This window comes from Cyphomyrmex costatus, unplaced genomic scaffold (genome assembly GCF_001594065.2).
Source record: "Cyphomyrmex costatus isolate MS0001 unplaced genomic scaffold, Ccosl1.0 scaffold75, whole genome shotgun sequence".
NCBI classification, from domain to species: domain Eukaryota; kingdom Metazoa; phylum Arthropoda; class Insecta; order Hymenoptera; family Formicidae; genus Cyphomyrmex; species Cyphomyrmex costatus.
The window spans coordinates 1,179,058-1,200,924 of record NW_017280322.1 but is presented as its reverse complement, the minus strand read 5'-3'; the positions used below and the strand labels follow the sequence as shown (position 1 = coordinate 1,200,924).

Below are 21,867 nucleotides of genomic sequence, written 5' to 3'. Positions count from 1 at the left end.
TATTAGACATTCATATTCCGATCGTTTTCTTTCGCTAGACTATCGACATACCGATTTATCGAGGCTTCCTGCGTCACACGAGATATGACGCAGCTGGCAAACAATTAAATGTGTTGCAATGGATATAATTGCCGCGTTCCCACGATTATTTATTAACTTGCGCTTCCCGCAAGTCAGACTAGAGAAGAGGACCGGTCGGTCGACCGTTACAATTTTGACTGTTTGTTATATTATTTCAGAAACACATTTCCGACTGCTTTTTTTCTATAATCTCTCTCTTGTAACTTCGTCGTATTCAAAATTATTATGATATTATTTAAATAGTTTACGCTTTTTTGTATATAAATTTTATCTTCTTTTTTTATTTTAAATAAATAATTCTTAGTGATTTTCATTTGTGTTTAATCAATGGTAATGCAAAAAAATAAATAAAACCATTCTGCATAATTTTTAGATATGAAAGCACGCAGACATAAATTTACAAAATTTTATAATCATCTTATGTTGAATGTCTTATTGGCCAAAATGTTTATACCTGCGTAATTTTTGTGTGAATTTTCGTGTGATTGATTCACTCGCTATGTATGTATAACATATTGTAAATTTATGGAAATTTATTTATATATGAACATATTTTGCAATTCATAATATATAATAATTTTATAATTAGCAGAAAAAATTTATTTATATATTTACATAATTATATACATTATGCAATTCACAGTGTGTGAAATTTAAAATCTGTTTTATTCACGTATTGTGCACGTCGATTGATCGCAGAAGAGATATGTAAATGATTCTGCAAAAGGGCGAAGTGACACTACCGCGATATGTTAGTCAAGTTAATTCAAAAATGGTCAAACACACGACGCGAGAAAAACAGTTTTCATTCGCGTAGGTACCGAAAGAGACGCGATAATTCCATTAAAATTACGCACCGCAAATAACGCCGGGAGGTGCGTGGCGTCATACGTCATTAACGCTCTCGTCGCTAACGCGTGCGTGCTTGCATGCGTTAGTGCGTGCGTGCATGCATGCGTGCGTGCTGCGCGCACGCGTGTTTGTGGATGAAGGAACGGGAGATAGTTTTTAAACACCGCCGTTTTGCCTGCCAGTGTGGTTGAATCACACGTGCGCGAGAATATGTTAAAAATTAAATTAAACGCTAGCTGGTTCCCACGAAAATATATATTATCGTTTGCTAATGATCGGAAGAAATATTTTACCTCTTCTGCTCCTGTCCTGCATTTTTATCGTAACAAAAGCCGAGAATTAAGACGAATCTATTAACGCAATATTTTTACCGCGCGATATTTATTTACATTGTATAAATAATCTTTTAATACGAAAGTTGTATAGAAACTTGTTTACATTTTCTATTTATTTTATTTTATTCCTTAATGTGAAAATTTCACATGTGACAATATTGTAAAACAAAACACCATAAAGGCGTAAAATTTCAAGACGGTGTAATCTCGAGCAAAATGTTATTAAGGATCGTATAGAGATTACGTGCGGATTACGAGGAGAAGTATATTTCCACGAACGAACGCTGTAACTTGCCAGTCCCCTCCTCCTTTTCGTTCACATCCAGTTCCATTTACATCTTCGCTTTTATCCTTATTTTCATGCGCCTGTTCTGACTTCTGCAAACAGATGTAGCGCATTTTATTCTGAGGTGTATGCGGGTCTCGCATTTGTTTTTTTTCCCTGCCGATGTATGCCGTGTGCAGCATCGGTGACGAAAGAGGCCACCGCCTCTCCTTCGATTGCCAGTGCTACGGCCAAAGAGTACCGCGATTCTCGCGCATACGAGATCACGCATGTAAATGATAATTATCGAGTTCAAGCGCGCTGGAAAGATCAATTAGCTATACCGCGAGGAGAATGTTACGTATATCTCGCGCGCGCTCTGAGATTGGTCGATTGGGCGAAAAGAGCGGCGCGGCGGCGCGAATGAATCGTTGCGGGAATCGAGGAGACGATGATTTGCAAGACGTCGATTCTTGGAAGCGAATCGCATAGTCCGGAACGATCGCCAATTGTCCGACGGCGAATCGGACTCTGTATCTCAAAGTTTCAAGTTTATCCGCGTATACTCACGTGGAATTCGGTTAATACAAAAAAAGGATATTGTGCAAATGTTTTAACCACTCTGCGGCGCAAACTTGATAATAATTATCCACGTGCGCAGCTTCCTCACGATGAAATGCCCTGTGCCGCTTTAAAATTAAAACAGCACCCATATAATTAACATTTGTAAATTTAAGTAACGCAAAATCTACAAAGAAAATCAGAAATTGTGCTAGATAAAATTTATAACACATAATTGTCGTGAAGGAAAGGGAAAGGAGAGGAAAATTCTTTTGAGCACGACACATTTGTATAAAAGTCGTATTAAAGAGAGAAAGAGAGCGACGAGGTATGAAAACGGTACGCGATATAAAATAAATAAATTCAAGATAATAACACCGTGTGTACGTGAGGCTTATTTAACTCGCTTCGGAAATAGCCACCGTTCACACCTGTCTTAACGCTTGATTATGGTTTCGACTTGTGTATGCGCGCTTATCGATTGCATAACACCATGCATCGGGTAATTAGGCGAGAAAGAAGGCCATGCACGTATAACGTCGTATAGATTTGCGCGACAGACACACTAAGTAATAAAGCGTGTCACAGATTGCGATAAATTTTAATTCGATTATATACACGTATAGTGTGTTGGATGTATAAATTTTAAATGTTACGTAAGCGGCGCGGTTTTTCGCGCGATATGAAGTTATTGGGAATTGCATCGCATTATGTATGTTTGCGCCTTGAACTTTGATGCTGCGCTCGATATTATACTTGTTATACTCGCGCAATTTACTCATTATACAGCAACATTATTATCATCTAACGATTACTTCGATTCTGCGCAAACATCGATTCACTTAATCGCTCGGATTTAAAGAATTTATTAATCAATTAAAAAGGTCTAAATACAATATATATACAGATATAGAATATAGCACATTTTATTAAAATTAATATTTATTAGCGCCACGTTTAACGATTTACATAATATATCGCGTTAATTTTATATAGATCAATGCCATTCAATTTGACTGTCTAAAATAAACACCTCTGTCGGAGAGGAGAGATTCGCCCTAAATTGCAAATAGCTATCGATTTGATAGTTATCATTAATTAATATCGTCCATATCGAACATTCAAACGCTTGCTGGCCTACGAGGATAAATTCTATAAAGCGTATCTTTATGTCCATGTGATTTAAATAAACGCACTAATACAGTACTGACGTCTATTTGTCACTTTGCCTACTTGGATTACGCGCGGATCGACACTCTTGCACGTAATGTCCGGCACGCATGAACTCTCGTGACTATATCCTTTGCATGTTTAACGTCGATTCTAAGCGAAATCGACGCGCGTGGGCTGTCAGCTTCAGAGAAGCGCATCTTCCACCGCCTACGCGCGCACTTCACCGAACGCACTCGACGTGCATTGTCGTAAAAGTCACGGGATGCCCCCGTCCTTGTAAGAGAAGGGTCCTCGCTTCTGAACTGAACTTAACGAGCGGAGGATGCGTGCAAGCGGCAATCGCGGAGCGGCGTAAAGGAGCTATTAATAAATTATGAAGTCATTAACGAAAGGGGGGGAGGGGGAGGGGAGAGGCGATGCAAATCATTAGTTTCCTTCTTTTTCTTTTCTTCATTTCCCCCCTCCATTTTTTTTAACAATTTCGCAACGTTTTGTAAAAATAAGATTATAAAAATGATATTTCATCCGAATTGCGACATACATAAACCGGAATTTAAAAATTATAATATGGACGTCTCTCTTGTTGCATGATCGAGCCATAAAACTACTTAAATGAATATCCGAGCGAGCCAGACGCTTCATGTTTGAGGCATTTGTTCGTTGTACAAGGTCGAGCGATAACTTTTCTATTATTGGCAGGAAACGGATCAAGCATATAATTTATTATAACTTCCTTTATTTAATGCCGGTAACGTTTCCGGTCGTTTTTACCGCTAGTATACCGACTTTCTTGAAGGCGAGAAAGGATGCTCCCGTAAAAAAAAAGGATTTCGTATCATGATCATATTAGTCTTGTAATTCGATATTAACTGTTGAGGTAAGCAAAGCCAGTAATCGTATCTTTATATCACAAGTGACATAGGTCAAATAAAAATTGTGTCTAATTGTACTTAATAACATCTTGGCGATGCGTTTAATTCCACTCTAGATCTATATAATTCACGTCAGATTTCTGTTTATAAATACATATGTTGTATATTTTAATGTATATGTGTGTACATTTGATGTACGTATATATTTTAATATATATACATTGAAAAAGATATTAAACAGTAAATATATTTACTCAAAAAGAAACGATATTTATGTAAATAAAATTAATGGATATTTTGTGTGAGAGAGAGAGATAAATATATGTTTAATATTTATTAAAGGATAATTTTTACTAAAAGATTTAATATTTATGTGAATATTTACTTACAATTATTCAAATATATATTTATTAAAAGTTAATATTTTTTTAAGTGTATTTTTTATATGTACAAATTTTGATTCTACTTAGCGCATTATCTAAATTTTTTCAATTCTATAGATGGAATCTGAATTCTATGACGTATTATAAAACATTTGTATAAAGTAGGTTTTATTACGTATAGGTTAGTCAACTTAAAAATACAACTTCGAAATACGATATTTCAATGTCGAATAATTAACGTCCAATTTTTTCGGAATGTCTGACAGTACAGAAGTAATCGCGAAAGTATCTCGGAAGTGATTAACGTAGAATAAAGTGCGGATAGCTTCTTTTCTCTTGTCAGAGTTTCTGCAATTGACAACTCATTCCAGAAGCAATATTTCGAGAAGAGCAAATAAATCGCCTGCGTGTCTAAGATATTTATCGTTCGCCTTTATCGGGCAAGTTTATCTCCGCTAGATTGAAACGCGCGAGATAGGTAGTGAGATTTAATCGTGAATATTCTCGCGCCGAAAGGATGACGATATATTTTTGCAGGCTTGCATGCATAAGAAGCGTGATGCGTTTAAGTGTCGATGCGTAAGAGCGCAAAGTAGTAGCGGAATACACAACGAACGGGCACAACCGCACGATGATACAGCCAACTCAACCTGTCGGTCGAGCGCCACTCCGCGTTTATGCGCGCCGATCGATATTGAGAACTCGTCTTAATGACAGGCACACTCGTAACGCAGGATCGCTCGTCCTTGCAACCCGCAGGATCCTTGCCCCTTGCACGCCGCCGGGAGTTGCGTCAGTCGGTCGACCGCTCGATCGTCCGTATGTGTGCCTCTTTCTTGGTATATCACGCGCGCTTGTGTGTGCATAGATAATTGTCGGCGTGCGCAGATCTGTGCGTACCATCTATCGCGACAAACATAAGTGAGAAACGCCTTACAGGATTCGCTGATTAATCGCGATAACTCACGAGTCCCAATAACTCAAAGTAACTCTGCATGATGGATAAGTCTTCTTATCGCACACAAAACTCTAAACAATACTCATTGGATATATCCGCTCGATTATATTTTATTAATAACTTTTAATTAATGTTTCACGAACAATGTGACGTATTGACAACTTGCGTCATATTTTTAATTCGGAATAAATTACTGAGACGCAAAAAATATCTCAACGGATCGTATCGCTCGCAAAACGCATCAATAACACATATACCGTGTGCTTGATCTATAATCAGCGTTCAATTAAGTGCTTGGGAAATGTCTGTGATTGCGATGGTTACTGTGTCACTTTCCAGCTGGAGAGTGCGCTTTGTAATCGAAGTAGGTCACGTGATGGAAATAATCGAGAGTAATTAAAACATAAGCGGCGATGGTTACGATATCACGCCACATTTCTGTCCTCTACGTGGACATTCTGTCTGTGCACTCCAACAAACGTCATTCAAGGCGATTTCCGATTTAATCTCGAATCTGTGAATGATTGCAGGTGATGAGCAGTATCGAGGCGCCGGTGGCTCGAGCAGCGGAAGTCCGCCGGCCAGTCTGTTGGTGGTTCCTCAACCACTCACCGTAAAACCTTCCCATCCGTCGCATTTAAATTCCCATCTTGGTGGACCTCATTCGCATCCACCGAGGAAGTACCAATGTAAAATGTGCCCACAGGTAAGTTCGACCAGTCGACGTGTCTACGTCAGCATCGTATTTAGCTTTAGGCATCTCTATGAATCTCTATTTACCATATCTCTATTTTTCTATACTACCGTGTTAATCCGTGAAACGGTTATTTAGGTGCTGATTTTTTAACACATTCGTGTCGTAACAAGCGTTACATATTTAGGTCAAACAGGGTAAGCAGGCCATACAGAGAAAGTGACCATAGACTTTTGGAATGACTACAAAAATGCTCTATTTAATAATTATTGAACACACTCTGTGGCCTGCATCTTTTTCGTATGGCTGTAATACCTGAATAGTGAAACGAAAGGCACATGTGTCCTTTACTCTATGAATGAATCCATTGTAAAGATTGCGTCAGTAAGTTCCTTTTTTAAAAATTGTATATATCTTTTTTTTTTTCCTTCTGCCTTCCCATTCTTTTCTAAAAGGTCCTTTGATAGATAATATGATTTATGGGAAAGAGAGAGAGAGAGAGAGATTTACTATTAATATGTTACTCTATTTTACTACATTTTCATGCGTTAATTTTCACAAATATTAAGGCTATTTATCGCAGGTAAAAATGCTGTTTACACACGTTTCGACAGAGGAAGACTTAGTCTCGTTACAAAAGATTTTGACAAAAACCTTTCTTCTTTTCAAGTAACGAAATTTTCGTTATCTTCATAAATCCTGAATATTGGTAGCATCTTACAAGTTCTGGTCTTTCTTTTATTTAAAGAAAAGGAGGAAGAAATACTCTCTTGTAAATTCATCGCTCTCGTTTTAACCGTTTAAACATGGAAATTCTTTTAGTCTTTTGTGAACACGAATTTCGAGCCTTATTGGTATGTTCCTTTTTTTTTTGTATCCTTTCATGCTCTTATTCGATCTTTCACCATTTATCTTCATGGTTTATTAAAGTTTCAACCTGCAAAATCTAAGGTCTATTTTCTATAGCTGAACTAATGTATGCTTTTGGAACTTAAAGTGAGATACGTCTATGTTTGATATTTGTCGAAAACGAGAAAGAGAGTTTTAGTGCAATCTAGTGCAGGAACAGAAAACATGTTATTAATATAAATGTGTGTTTATGAATAACTTCAGTAACTTTTTCTGATTTAATTCTAGGATATAATTTTTATAACGACGTTAGTGATATAAACAACATTATAATTTTATGAAAATGATTAATATTTTAATGCATACTTTTTATTATGTAATTTTATTATATTATTATTATATATTATATGATTATTATATTATATTATTTTTTGTGTATAATACATGTCTTTTACTTTTTGAACACAAGACAAACATTTGCGACATGTATACATTAAATTTTATTTTAAAACCAAAACGAAGAGCATACATTTTATTTTATTAACGATACATAAATTATTAATTGATGATTCAAATATGTAACGGCATATTGAGTTATCAATGAAAAGATATTCTTGGAATATCATAAAATCTAATAAGTGTGAATAATATTCACAACGAATAGTCGTAATACAGCATTCTTCTGATAAGATTGAGAGCGAAAGAGACATTATTTTGGAGACATCGAAGAATTCACTGAAATAATTAGAGGTTGTAACAAATTGATATCACTTTCAGTGATCATAGATTTTCTTAGCTTTCATATTTGATTGGGATTTCTCCAACGCAAAGATACTTCTATCTTACATACGTGCAGAACATCATCTTATTATTAATGTCTATTTAAGGGGAGATTTGAGAAAGATCTTGAGACTCCCATCAAAGATGCAGCATCCTTTTGCGGCTTTAAGATTTTGGTTGCGCACTGCAAGGGCTCTTACGATAACGAAAAGACCTGACCTCGAGAAAATTTGCCGCCAAGTCGCGATGTTTTCCGTGCCTGTTCGGCCGCACGTTCGTAGGTTGACGATTTATGTCCCCGATGATGGATTTGAGTTTCGCAAATTCGTTAACGTGCGCTTTACGAGCCGTTTAGAGACAATCGTTAAAGTTTACAACTTTCCGCGCTTTCCGCGATAATTACCAGCGAACGGCGGCGCGTTACGTAGAAAAAAGATGGTGCGAGACGAACGAGAAAAAAGAGAGAGAGAGAGAGAGAGAGAGAGAGAGCTAAGAGGCTCTCGAAGGACGCGGTGCGTGACATTCCATAAGGCGAATCGTTAAAACTTAATGATATTCACTGAACGTCTATACAGAATAGGGTAGATTATCATACACCGGAGATCGACAAAGCGTTGCACCGGCGCTTCTCTATCCTGTTTTGCGGGGAAGAAAAAAGCGGGGCAAAACACGAAACCCGGCGATTAAAACTAGTTATTACACGTACAATCTGCCACGTTAGATACAATATGTGACACAAACGGGGTTAATTTGTCCCGGATCGAGAGAGACGTCGCGCGTCGAGAAAATCCCGCAATCTCCGCCTGTCCGTTACCTGAAATATCTCAATGAAGAATAATTTTTTTGAAATCGGCTGTATGCGTATGTATGTGCGTGCATGTGTATGTATATGTGCGTGATTTATTCCGTTAGGCGTTCTCAGAAGGAACGGAAAGAGCGGCAGAGGGATAATCGTTAAGGTGCGGACCGATCTGCGCGGCACGCCGCTCATTAACACGAAATTAGTAAACGAACAAATCTAAATTCTACGTAGAAATTACAACCGCTTCGTTAGCTGTTTCAATAACTAATCAAGGCCGGCTCTTAATCGCCCGCTCTTATCGCTGGTCGATGTCGGTTAATAAAATAATAAACTTGCATGTCCGGTTGCTCGTCACCACTTTTGGTCGTTACTGTGCGTTCTGTTTAATATTAAAATTATAACGCAGTATATAATTATAACATTGTCTTTTATTGCCGCGCAAAATGATCTGTTACTCATGTTGCCATGTATAATTAAGTGTGTAACAAAAATATTCCGATTAGCTATTTAACTTAAAGGAAAAATAATACCCGTAACATATTGCATTTTATTAAGCGTGCATTGATATTATTTTTTGTAAAAGCATTTATATTTACTTTTAAGTAATGATTTGGAAAATTTGTCTTTACAGTTGTTATATTTTGCAACTAATATATTTTTTTTTTTAATGAGCAATAGTTCGATAAATATTTTATTCATTTTTGGTAGAGTTTGCCGCATAAAGTAACTTCTCATATTTGTAGATAGATATTATTTTTAATTATTGATCTTTATTTGCACGATTTTTCAAGAAATGATTCTTATTTCTGGCTTTGCAAAAACTGATCGGATCTAAAGATTGTTACGTTTTATTTCCACTTTCCCCTACACAGTAATAAGTACTCGCTGACGGTCCCGGCTGCGTCGCGTTCCAGACGGAGATTAAACCGAATCAAATTATACATTTGTGGACGGTAAAAAAGTTTACAAATTACACAGATTTTGTGCAACGGTACCGGCAGATTCTCCGCGATTAATCGGCCTCCGCGGCACGTTACAAAGTGGTAGTTTCTCGTTATAATCGTTTCTCTTTATCGGATATCTTTTCGAGAAGTAGGATCTTTGAAATGAGAGTAAGAGAGGAAAGACTAGAAGAAAACTGCAGGAAACACTGAAAAAAATTTAAGATTTTTTTCTACGAGAAACAAGAAAAGTTTTTATAATTAAAGTTGAACGTACATATCGCAGTTATATTTATTTATACTATTTACACAATATATAACAATAAAAACAGTAATACGATGGCCATATTTTATAATGATGAAACTTTGTTGTTGTTATTATTATTATTATTGAAAAAACAAATACATAGAGAAAATTATATGGTGCCATTTAATTGGATAACGATCTCTAGTTTTCGTCATGGCTAATTCTCCCAATGTAATTTGGATTATAATTAAACTTGAAAAGAGATAAAGCGAAAACGATGAAATTTAGATATGTAAAACTTTTGCATCAATAATTACGATCGTTATTAGTTTATTTATAGCGCGGCAATTTTGAAAATTATTACCTTTACGGTATGAATTTTTGCACACGTTCACGCAGAGGAAGAGGCAGTAAATTTATTCTCGATTAGTTGTAATACTGATTGAATGCGACACTAGAGGATGGAAAGCGAAGGAAGTTCGACGAGAGGAGTAGCGGAGTATGTACAGACTCAGTTTGGGGTGGGAGGTTAAAAATTCAGGAATTCATAAATTGCCGCAATCACCACGCCCCCAATAAGGCAGGAAGTAGAATTATGCCTCATCTCGCGCAACGGTGCTGTCACGCTTGTTTCACTAATGTCTTCTACGATTAATCGAGTTCGTTGTCGCTTCGATGTTGGGATCTCCTCGCCCTCCTATCAGACCAAACTTTTGACATTCCTTGCACGCGTTTCGTTTTCGGATAGATTTCGTGATTTTCACGCGACAGAGAGAATCGCTTTCGAAATCGGAACTTTGAGCCAATTTAATTCTAACAACTTAACCGAAGCATACTCTTGTCTCTCTGTAGTTCCAGAGCGTCGTGTGCTCGACTTGAAATCGGAGTCACGGACCAAAGCTCTCGCGATATCGCGATCGCTTGTCGCGCTTCGCCGATCCTGTCCTTTAATCCAACGTGTCTAGCTCATCGTCGCTCCGCGACGCTTTACGTCGTCCTAGCCACCGCACCGCCAGGATTCTAGCCGCTACCGTTTCTCCTTATCGAACATTCCACCACCAGGGGAATACACGATCGCGCGGCGTACTGACACGCGGCTATAAGAGGAAATAAGAGGAAAATGAAGAGGGCAGAGAGAGAGAGAGAAGGAAAACGAAAAAGATGACCGCCTCCTGAATGAAGCTATGCACCTCCGTGGCCGGAGGGCTCGGGATTCAAGTCCAGAGGCTAGTGTACCGTGACGGCACAGCATCCTGCCTCAATCCTTCTCCTCCTCATCTCGCTTCGTCCCCCTCGCTTCGTAACCCCTTGCTTTGCTCCTGTTCCTTCCATCTCGGCTGCGCTCGCGCGCACGCTTCGTCTTTCTTCGTCCGACGTTGACTCGCTGCGCGACGGTTCTTCTCGGTAACCTTCTTCCTCCGCCGCTAATGTCCTCCGCAGCTTCTTCCTTTATCATCATGTTTCTCTCGGGTCTCCCTCCTTTCTTTCATTAAGCCGCCTCACCGGCTGGCGCTATCTTTCTTCGCTCTAGGTGCGTGCCGTCGCCGCCCGCCGCCGCCGCCGCCGCAGTGTTCCGCTTCCTCTCACCAGTTGAATCGAATTACTCCGTTTCATCTTTCGTTGCTTTCTTAATTCCGTATTTTTTGTTAACATTGCGCAACGCAAGCATTCGCTCGCCACCCTTATCAGCCGTTCGGTCGATTTCTCGTTCGACTTGTTAGCTTCTCTAGGTATGTCTCTCGCTTATCGACTTCCCGTCAGCAATTTCACAACCATCACGGTGGCAAAATTAGCGGTTTTCGTTCGTCTCTTTCCCGTCTTTCCTTTTTCCTTTCACACGTTACAACTTTGCGTCGTGGCGCGCGGCGATTCGCGCTCACGACGAATGGCTGTTCCTCCGTCGTGCTTCATCCTCCATCGTCAATGTCTTTCTGCTTCTTCATCCATCGATGCCCACCGCTCTTCCTTCCATTAACATTTCGTTTCACCTCAGCGGTTCGAGTCTCAGCCTCGACGTAGCTCTTTCCTCACCTCCCGCGTCTCTCTCTCTCTCGATACACCAGTCCTCGTGATCCTCCTCGATCTTCCTTCCTCTTCTCTCTTCCCTCTTCTCCTTCACTTCCCCCGTTTTCTCCGTTCATTCTCTTCGTCGCTGGTCAGGTCGCGTTCACGCAACTTCTGTTCTCTACAGGTTCTCCTCATCTAGTTCCTCTCTCTCTCCTTGTCCACGATATTTCCTCCAATTTGCCTCGTACTCTTCGGTTCCTGTCAGACATCATCATCGTCTACTTCGGCCATCGATCGATATCTGAGGCCAAGCTTCGTGACGCCGCGCCGTCCCTCTATCCTCCGGCCGCTTCTTGAACGCCGGAAAACCGCAACACGGATCTAGTTAACCGCGCTACGGAAATTATTCGCGGAATAATACCGTCCATGGATCTAGGAATCGATTCGATAATCTTGGAACTTGGTCGCTGCGCAGTACTGCTGTAGTACTGCTTCACAAGGCTTTTTATTCGCATATTTTACCACTAAAACTTTCAACGTTGCTCACACATGCGAATCGATAAATATTTTGATATATCGATTTTCGAAACGTTCAAATTGATATCTGATTAATTTGCTTGATTTAGTATTCCTTCGTCTTTAAATCCGACAAGTTCAATAATATGTAGTCATATATATGTATTTTAAATTTCTATTACGTAACAGAATGCATACACATTAATTGTAATATCACTTGATATAATCACTCGGTGCTTCTAGCGCAGACTATAAGTCGAAGAAAGAAACTCTTAATATAAACTTAGATAGAATGCGAGCAGTTTATTTAAATTACATGTGACAGTAGCTGAAAACGGAAGAGATAAAAACACTTGCGAATTATTCATGAGTTTATTTAAAAAACTAGGCGGACTATATAATAATGGATACAGATTTATAAAATTGAAGTCTATATCTATGCATTTATATATATAAGTCTGTATATACCTATGTCTATATATTTAAAAATTTGTGTCAAAAGTTACGAAAAATTACATAGATTGAAACAAGATTTTAGAAATGTTAGATGTTCCTTATATAAATTCATCATTTAGGACGGGGGGGAGATTCTTCTAATTTTTCTCGAGAAATAGAGTCACAGGTGTGATATCGCACGATGCACGAGGCACATCTCATTCGAGAGATGATTTCGCAAGACGTACGTAGAGTCGAGCAAGGTCCATTCTTCGTTCTCGCGGTAGCCGCGAGCTCTATCGTCTTTTCTCTCTGTCTTTCTTTCTCTTCTCTCCCCCCCCCCTCTCTCTCTCTCTCTCTCTTTCTCTTTTCAAGGCACACGCATGGTATCGGGAAGGTGTACGAGCGCGCTCGCGCTCCCCCCCCTCTCTCTCTCTCTCTCTCTCTTTCTCTTTTCAAGGCACACGCATGGTATCGGGAAGGTGTACGAGCGCGCTCGCGCGCAGACATTATTGAGAGAGCGGCGCCGGTGTGCGTGCACATCGGTAAAGGGGGCCTCACCTGATCACGCACCACGGTAGCGAGAGGCCCGTCATTTTTTCCACTCAATTTTTTTATGCCTCTTTGTGGGCAGCGTCCCCTTCCACGGCTAGTACAGCAGGATGGACCAGAAACTGGCGGCGGGGGGACGGGATAGGAATCGGAAGAAGACGAAGAAACGGAGCCCGGCTCCGTCCGTCTCAAAAACATCGGCTTAGATCTAACGCCGATCGAAATTCGTGAGTCTTCTCAAGGTCGCGTTCGGTTGCGAGCGTAATGAAGTAACCGGATCGAGTTGTGCCGCGATTGCGTTCTTATCCTACGTATCTATTCGCCCGGTAATCGGATTTAATTGAGGAGACTATGGTTCGCGCGCGCGCGCGAAGGCGCCGCGCCGCGCCGCCGGTGACCGTGACGTCTTATTCATTATAATACGATATGATAAGATGCGTATCGCTATATACGGTGAGCTGCGCGACTTACAGGATTCTCCATTTTCTCGTGACAGTTTGAGAGGCGATCTATCCGTAACAAAATAACCGGTGAAGAGTCGTTATCGCGTAGATCCGTCGATCTCTTCGAATTTGTTATCGCGTATCTCGGCCAGAGTAAAAGGAAACGAATAAAATTATCATTACGTAGCAGAGCTCATTTGAAGTTAATTGAAAAATAAGATTGCATTACGCGCGCTGCTATGTAATTATCGAAGCCTCGATGGTCGAGTAGTAATCATTCTTGTTAGTTCAGTTTCTCGGTAAGTATCTCTCTGTAGATTAAAAGAAGTGTTCCTTTGCGACTTCTGTAAGTCGCTGATGCATCGTAGATGTTTTTCACCTCGCGAAATAGTACATTTTTCAGATGACAATAACCGACGATAAGGAGCGTTTTTCGCGTGAATATTTGCAAAGAGTATCGCGCGATGGACAAACCGATTCGAATGAAAACGAGAACGACTGGAATGAATGGAGAGCAGGTTATGTCTAGGAGTTCGGCCGAATCGTGAAGAGAAGTATAACGACGAGAGGGAGAAGCGAGAGAGGAACGATTGAAGAGGGGGAGACACATCGGGCAGCGCGCGGCAGCCTCCCACGCCAAACAAAAGTCCTTAAGCCTTAGACTGAACATGATACCCCATTTACTGTCTATGTACTAAATTTCCAAATCCAGATCCTCCCTTCCTCTCCGTCCTCCTAAGCGTTGCCCCTTATGTACAGCGCCAAGCACAATACTCTCGCTGGTCCTCGACCCTTCGTCTCTACTGTCGGAGTTATGTAACCGTCCGTCCGTCCATCGTCCGTCGACGTGTCTTGACAGACGTGCTCTTTCTTCCCTGAATGAGCTGGGATTAAGAAGCGCGATGGATTCTTTGATTCGGGATGAGAGAGGGTGATCGTTCCCATTCGTGTGATTACAAGGTCACAAAATCATGTAACGCGGTGTCTTATCACGGTAGGGGTCCGACTCTTCACGGTGCTATACACATTAAAGCGTACTCGCGATTTTGCGTTACAGTCATCTTGTGATTTATACGAACCCTTATTCCTATGGCGTTCTATTTATCTTTCGATAACAAAAGGACGTAACTATATGATCGCAAGCTGCGTTTTTCGGGAGCGAGACGAGTGAATTGTATTTCTTTAAGCGTTTACGTTAGCAACGGCGGTACAACGACTGATAAAATTGTACTCGACGCCATCGACGTGTCTATTAATCATCTACTCACGTTATGAAAACAGTCTTATGCAAATACATTTCTAAATATAGAATCAATGTAAAATGTCGGCAGCATGATGAGACGTTGCGTGTGCTGTAAAAATGGATGGCAGTCTACATTTTGCAACTTTCGTTATTGAATACGAAGAAATTGGAGGTGGTGAGGAATAGTGTCGATTTTGATTCGGCAGAATCGCATATTACGAGTCCGGATCGAGAATTATGGCGGTACCGTATCGAGATATCACGTGAGCCACCGTGATAATGCGTGACAATTCGAATTTACTTGCAATTACTTATAGGTGAATAATCACGTGACCGTTGGAAAGGCGATTAAAGTGCCTCCATATCGGTTCTCCCCCTTTTTTTTTTCAGTCTCTCGGGCCCCCGGGTCGTTCCCCTCCCTTTCCGATTCTCTGGTCCTCTTGATCTCTTCTCTCGCGCTCTCAATATCTACTCTCTTTCTTTCCTTCTCCGACGAACCTGCGTATAACTAAGGGACCGTAACTATTTGACTCGATTTACCATCTCTCTTTTTTTTTTATCCTCCTTTGTGGTTCCTTTATTCGTTGCTTCGTCTTGGCGCGATCTGTGACGAAAGTGTGAACCACTCGGCACGGTTCTCCGATAAATTATTTTTTGTCAGCCGTACTTCTTTCCACACTCTTACTCGCTTTGTCTCTCCTCGCGATCGAAACTACATTATGAAATGGAGAAACTTGTATAAAAGTTGCCGTTTCGTTTCTTTTTTTTTACCTATTAAACAGGTTCCGTCATGTTTAATAAAAATCTCAAGTGATTCCTATCCTTGACTTTTAAAAAATTATATGAGCATTATAAAATTGTCTCGAAGACGATTTGCATTTATAAGACATTTAATAATGGAACAGAGAAAAAATTATTATCTGAAAATGAAGTAGGTTGCATACACGTTTCTATCTTGTTCTGCGTGACTAATTAATCATGCAGCGTTTCTCCAATGATAATTTAATATCATTGCGATACTTTTAATTACAGCGAGAAATTTATGTATTATATATTAACGATATCCCAAGTGATAAATGATACGTATTTGTAAGAACGATCGCGTATCCTCGTCGCACATTGTGATCTAAATTGCGAGTGCTCTCTTGTCAACATGAAATAGGATAGATCGCCGTTGGACGCACGGCAAGAATGCGGGTCATTGTCTTGCGAGAAATATCGGTCGCGTGGCAGTTTTTCGCGCAAACAGCTCATCTGCCGCTCGTGAGTGTGGCGTACCAAGTGAATGGGTAAAAAGCAGCAAGCGATCTTAGATCCGATAGTAGTCGTTGTGGGGAAAGGGCGAGCAGCCTACGGGCGAGAGACGAGACGAAATGACGAGGCAGGGTAAGGAAGGGTATAGAGGGGAAGGTAGAGGGATATATAAAGAAAGAGGCAGCAAGAAAAGAGAGTAAACAAGATGAAACGAAGTAGTGCTCGCGCACGGAGGCTGCCGGTCGTAAATCTGTGGCTGGGCCTCATCATCGACTGAATATTCTCCCTCTACTCAGGCGATATGCCCTCTCGCCTCTTGTCCACCTCTCTTCTCTCTCTGTCGATGCTTCTCTTCCCTTTTGCCATAATCCATTTCTCATTCTTTTTCTCCCGCAGGAGAGCTCAGCATCCTCTCTCTCGCTTCATTCCCTATCTCCGCTGGATTTCTTTTTTTCTCTCTTCCTTCCGAGCTTACTCTCTCCGTCCCTCCGCGCCTCCCCTTATCCGTCTTTTTTGTTGGCGCGACTAACGAAAATGGGCCCCGCGGCCTCCGGTAGCCGATTCCCTCGGAAATTGAGTAGCTATAAAATTAATTATCCGCTGTACTTTATCGCTCCGCGCCGTTCTGGGCTGGGATGCGCGTCGACGTGAGCACGCGGTCTCCTTCCTCTTTTTCTCCCGCTTCCTGTTCCCGCGGCGCCGGACGAGTTTCTGACGAACTGGATAGCCTTAAGGACCGAAATGAGGATATCGGTGCGATCGTGATTCGAGCCGCAGTTCGGGAAACGATTCGCCAGAAAGAGGACGGAAGATCGGAAAGGCGGAGTGCGACCCACTTTCTCAAATAACGAACGAAAAGAAGACTCCAGACAAAAATGGAGATTCATTTAGAACAGTGATGTTGCTAGTATCCGCACTGGAGAGAAAGCGCTGGGCTTTATCTAATTTGCGGATTGGTGTAACAAATCTTTTTGGAATATATTCGCTGCGTAAAATAAAATGTTCTTGTTACAATTCATGCACGATTCTTATTAGTTGATGTCGCGTTCACTGAAAGAGAGATAAAATACTTTTACGTATATTTCTTCGTAATATATACTTGCATATTATTAATATAATTTATAATAATCCTACTTTGATGTGATCTGTAATATTCTGTAAATATTGCCATCCTTCTGGCATAAAGAGTTCTCGAGAAGCTTGGCGCTCTGGAAATTAATACTCTTAAAGTCATTACGCAATTGCAATTAGATCGACATGTCAACCATATGCGTATTGCGAGCGCGTTTTCTTCTCGCAGTTTGATTTTAAAGTCTCAGCGCTAAAATTTAACAGTCCTTAATGAAGCTCCTTTCCGCAGGCCCGGACGATGTTACAGAATTAATTAGAGAGCTGCTCTGCCCCATTTAAGTTTACGACCACGAGTTTACGTTAATTATTACCGGGAACTAGTAGTAATTAGTCTCTCTCGAATACAAAATATCGGTTACAATGGGCGGAGAACGAAAGGAGACAGCAGAAATTGTGCGCGCCGGCACAGTAAATCTTATTGATGATTTCTTCAAACCGCGCGCGATTCGTCGATTTGAAATCGATAAGTCGAGCAAGCACACGCATTTTGCTACGACCGCTACCAGTTTCTACGTAATATGACTACTTTCTACGGATGTGTTTTTATTCCACATATTCTCAACTGTTCCTATAGTGTGCTAATTCAGCGATCTTATCTTCAGGGAAAGTTAATATCTACTTCTTTTACAAAGTTATCAGCATTCTCTCGAACACTAATCTCTGGTGTGTTCACATATGTACACCGTTATATACTCATTGATTCCAGCTTCAATCATTAACCGACACCTCAAGTGGAAAATCGTCTCTCATTTTCGAGCAAAAGTTTCCGGTCTTTAATTTCGATTAAACTTATAACGCGTAATTTATGATTTACAATCTCTGAAATTGCCAGAAGCTAAGCTTCCTCAAACCATCTATATGGAGCCATCTATATTAAACGGCCACTTTATACCACGTATTTAGAACGTCGTCCTTAATTTTCTACGCATTACCGTGCAAAAGTATAAATCATAAGTCAATGTGTATCGCGCGGGGAGCAAAGTACCGTGTCGGAGTGGTGGCAGATCCGTAACGAACCGACGCGACGGAAGCGTCGTAGTAGTTGCTCTCTCGGCGGCCGTTGTTAAGATCGTATCACGCGGTTCGATGAGCCTCTCTCTCTCCTTCGATCCTGAGCGTGACAGGAAACTCGACGACGTCCGTCTCAGCGTCGGCCAGCGACGATGTGCGTTAGGTGCGCGCCGCGCACCCTGCCCTCTCTATCTCTCTATTCCTCATTTTCTTTCCCCACGGGGGACAGCCCAATGAGATCGTTCGTCCATACGTGGATGCCTGCTTGATGAAAGAAGGAGAGAGAGAGAGAGGATGGAGGGGAAGAGAGAGAGGGAGCGAAAGGCTCTTTTGCTGCGCGTTTCCTAGGGATGCTGCCCCCGACCGAAAGTCAGGTTCCCATGCTCTCTGTCTATTCATCCTTGTCGCTTTTCGAGGGACCCACGGCCTCTCTCTCCGACCAACGGGCCCCAGTCTGCCACCTGTCCCTGCGTCTGGACCCCGAAGAAGGAACGACGTCTTCCTACTTGTAGAACACGCATCGTGATTACCCGTTCCTTCTCTACGATTCCGTACGATTCCTCATGTTTTCCCCCCTTCTTCGCACTTTGCTGTGTCTCTTATCCTGTGTTTCCACTTACTCTTAATCTATTATACATATCTTTGCAAATCATCTTATAGAACGTGATTTTGTTAATTTCGTACAAAAATGAACTCGTGGTACCTTAATGAATTCAGCAGCAACTATTGATCGCGATCTAATTTTCGGTGATTACGCAAATAACCGAGCTATGATAATAATGGCAAAATCAATACTGTGTGAGTCGAGTAAAAACGATAGAAGCCGGTGATGTGTATTATTTTATAGTCGGCATGGACCCGATTAACGTCACGCCATCATCATGAGGACCTTTCGCTGCCTTTATTCATTTTACATTTAATTTAAGGAACTCTCGCGACATATTATCCTGCAGCAATTTACGACGTCGAGAACGACGTTATATTCGGCCTTCTCGTCCATATGTCCCGGACTACTTTTAGGTGGACTAATCGAATTTTGATGTCACGTCATTTTACTTTATAGCTATTTAAAGAAATATCCTTCCGGTGAGCTCGCGATAATATCGATTTACTTATCATAATTGACGGCAATGCGAGACAACGAATATTCCAAAGTTACATATTTTAAGAAGGTTTCATACATAAAATAACATCGTATAAAATCATATTAATATCCATACGTTGAGAAGGAGAAGCTGGTCTTTTTGGCTAGAGAAAAGGAAATTTTTAAATTTAATATTATGATTAAAACACTGAGAGAAACATCAAGAATCGCAGAATGAGTGAAATTAAATTAGAATTTTAAATATAATTGACATTACCACAAACTCGATATCATCTAAATGACACACTAGAAAGTATATCTTTAATCCCAATTGACGTTTTCAATTCGTTCGGTGTTTAAATCTCGTATTAAATCGTTAATTTTGAGGACAATATTAAAATAAATCAATTGTTTGATATCATCCTTTTTCTAAGATAGAAAAATATTTGAACCTTTTTCCTATAATTGTTATTTCATTTCTCATCTTGGAAGAAATCGTTTCCCTAGATATCTCTGAATCCTCTGTGAGAACCTGATACTCGATTCGTTGCCCTTCGCGACTCCTCCGTGAAAACGATCCAGTGGGACTCCCCCGGATTGATTTAGCGACCTAATGACGAACCAAGCCTCCCACACGATCCACCTATATATATACGCTTCGCCGCCGTCCGTACACCCGAAGGTATTTTTTACCTGGATTTCTGAGGGCCCGCCGACATCTGGTCAGATTTTGTTTCACAAAAAAGTTCAGCGGCCCCTTATCAAATAATATGAGCTCTCCGGGGTTCTCGTGTGGGAACGGCAAGCTTACGGCATCTTCGATAGACGGATCGATTGTCGAATAAATAACTAATCGAGTCTTCCCGTGAACGAGACGCGTTTATCAGAAGATAGAACGTCACGATGCTTCTTCGCATCGGTTATTTCCTACACTCGTTACCGATACTTGTCTCTTTTGTACCGACCGCACGTGCTCCCTTTTTGTCCTGTGGTACACGTGCGAATGTTTTCGCGCGAGAAGCCGACAACTGGCATAGCGAAGGGGAGACGAGTAGAGATCCTCAAGTAAGGGATTGGACACCGTATCCTGATTTGGTATCATATTTTCCAGGATCTTAAGATAGAATGAGATAGATATGCATATATTCCATCTTAAACAGGTCCTGAAAAATATGGCAGACAAATCAGAAGTTGTCTAAATGGTGTCCACAATCTCTGGAGAATCTCTAAAGGCGAGCACGCAGCGATGCCGTGTGTCGTGCCTTTTTTTCTTTCCGGATACAAATTTACGAAGCTGGCTCTTCCGGACAAGATCAAAATCCCTAACTCACGCGTCCTTCCTCTTTTTCTCCCCCCCTTTATAAACCTACCCCACCCCGGTCGATTCTTTTTTCTACCGTTGCATCGCACGAGGCCCCTTTTTGTAAGGAAAAAAATTCTCTCGCAGCTTCCCTTCCACGCGCCACATGGCTCGTTGCGTTTTTTTCATTCGCGGCGCGCTCCCCTATCTCCCTCTCGTTTTTCCCGGTTCCCGAATCTTGGAGATTCGGACCCCCCTGTCCATGGATAGGTCCCGCGTCCAACGTCCGGCAAGACCGATCAGGGTAACGAATTTTCGTTTTTTTCTCCTTTTTTTTATACATACATATGTACTTGCATACGCGCCCGTTCGCCCTTCGTCCGCTTCTTCTCCTCCCGCCTGCTTCCTCTCTTTCCCTTCCTGTTCGTTCGTGCATCAGTTGGCGGTCCAGCCATCACAATACAGAGAAAAAAATTTCATTGAAAATTTGCTTAACGGTACAACCGAAACTGGGCCCGGTGTTACCCATAATGGGTTTCCTTCTTGCCCCGCGGGTCAGTTCGAACGAGCAGGACCGCTGATATAAGTACGTTGACGTCTCCATCGGGCATTAACGTATTTTTCTCGCTATTTTTCCGATATAACGTACTTTTAAAGTACGTAAACAGTACATTCGTAAAATATTAATATATATGATACAATAAAATCAAAATATTCTTATGGATAACGATGGACAAATATAAATAACAGTTAGTATTCATACACTGGAACAATCTTTGCATTAATTGGAATTATGTTGGAAAATGAACGAATCAGAATTTTCTGATCTATTATAATTCTAATTGAGATAACTTAGAATTCTGATTGATGTGACTGTGATTCGTTCATTCCCAATCAGAAATTATTCTCTCAGTACAGATTTATATTTCACATATCTCTATCGAATAATTATGAAACGTATGTGTTACCTTTATATTATTATTTAATAAATATGTATGAAACTACATATTGAAGCGACATATAGTAATGCGGAAATATAGTTATGCCGGTGTGTGATGCTCAAAAATATATTTCGTAAATTGTTTTTTTTTTCGCTTT

At 40.7% G+C, this 21,867-nt stretch overlaps 1 protein-coding gene across 1 annotated transcript in view; it reads left to right on the top strand.

The window, feature by feature from the left end:
* Positions 1 to 21,867, top strand: part of LOC108780877 (zinc finger protein rotund) — a 93,682-nt gene that overhangs the window by 35,462 nt on the left and 36,353 nt on the right. The window contains exon 4 of the mRNA XM_018548700.1: positions 6,011 to 6,186. Within this exon, the coding sequence (XP_018404202.1) occupies positions 6,011 to 6,186 (176 nt within the window). The remainder of the gene's footprint in view (positions 1 to 6,010; positions 6,187 to 21,867) is intronic.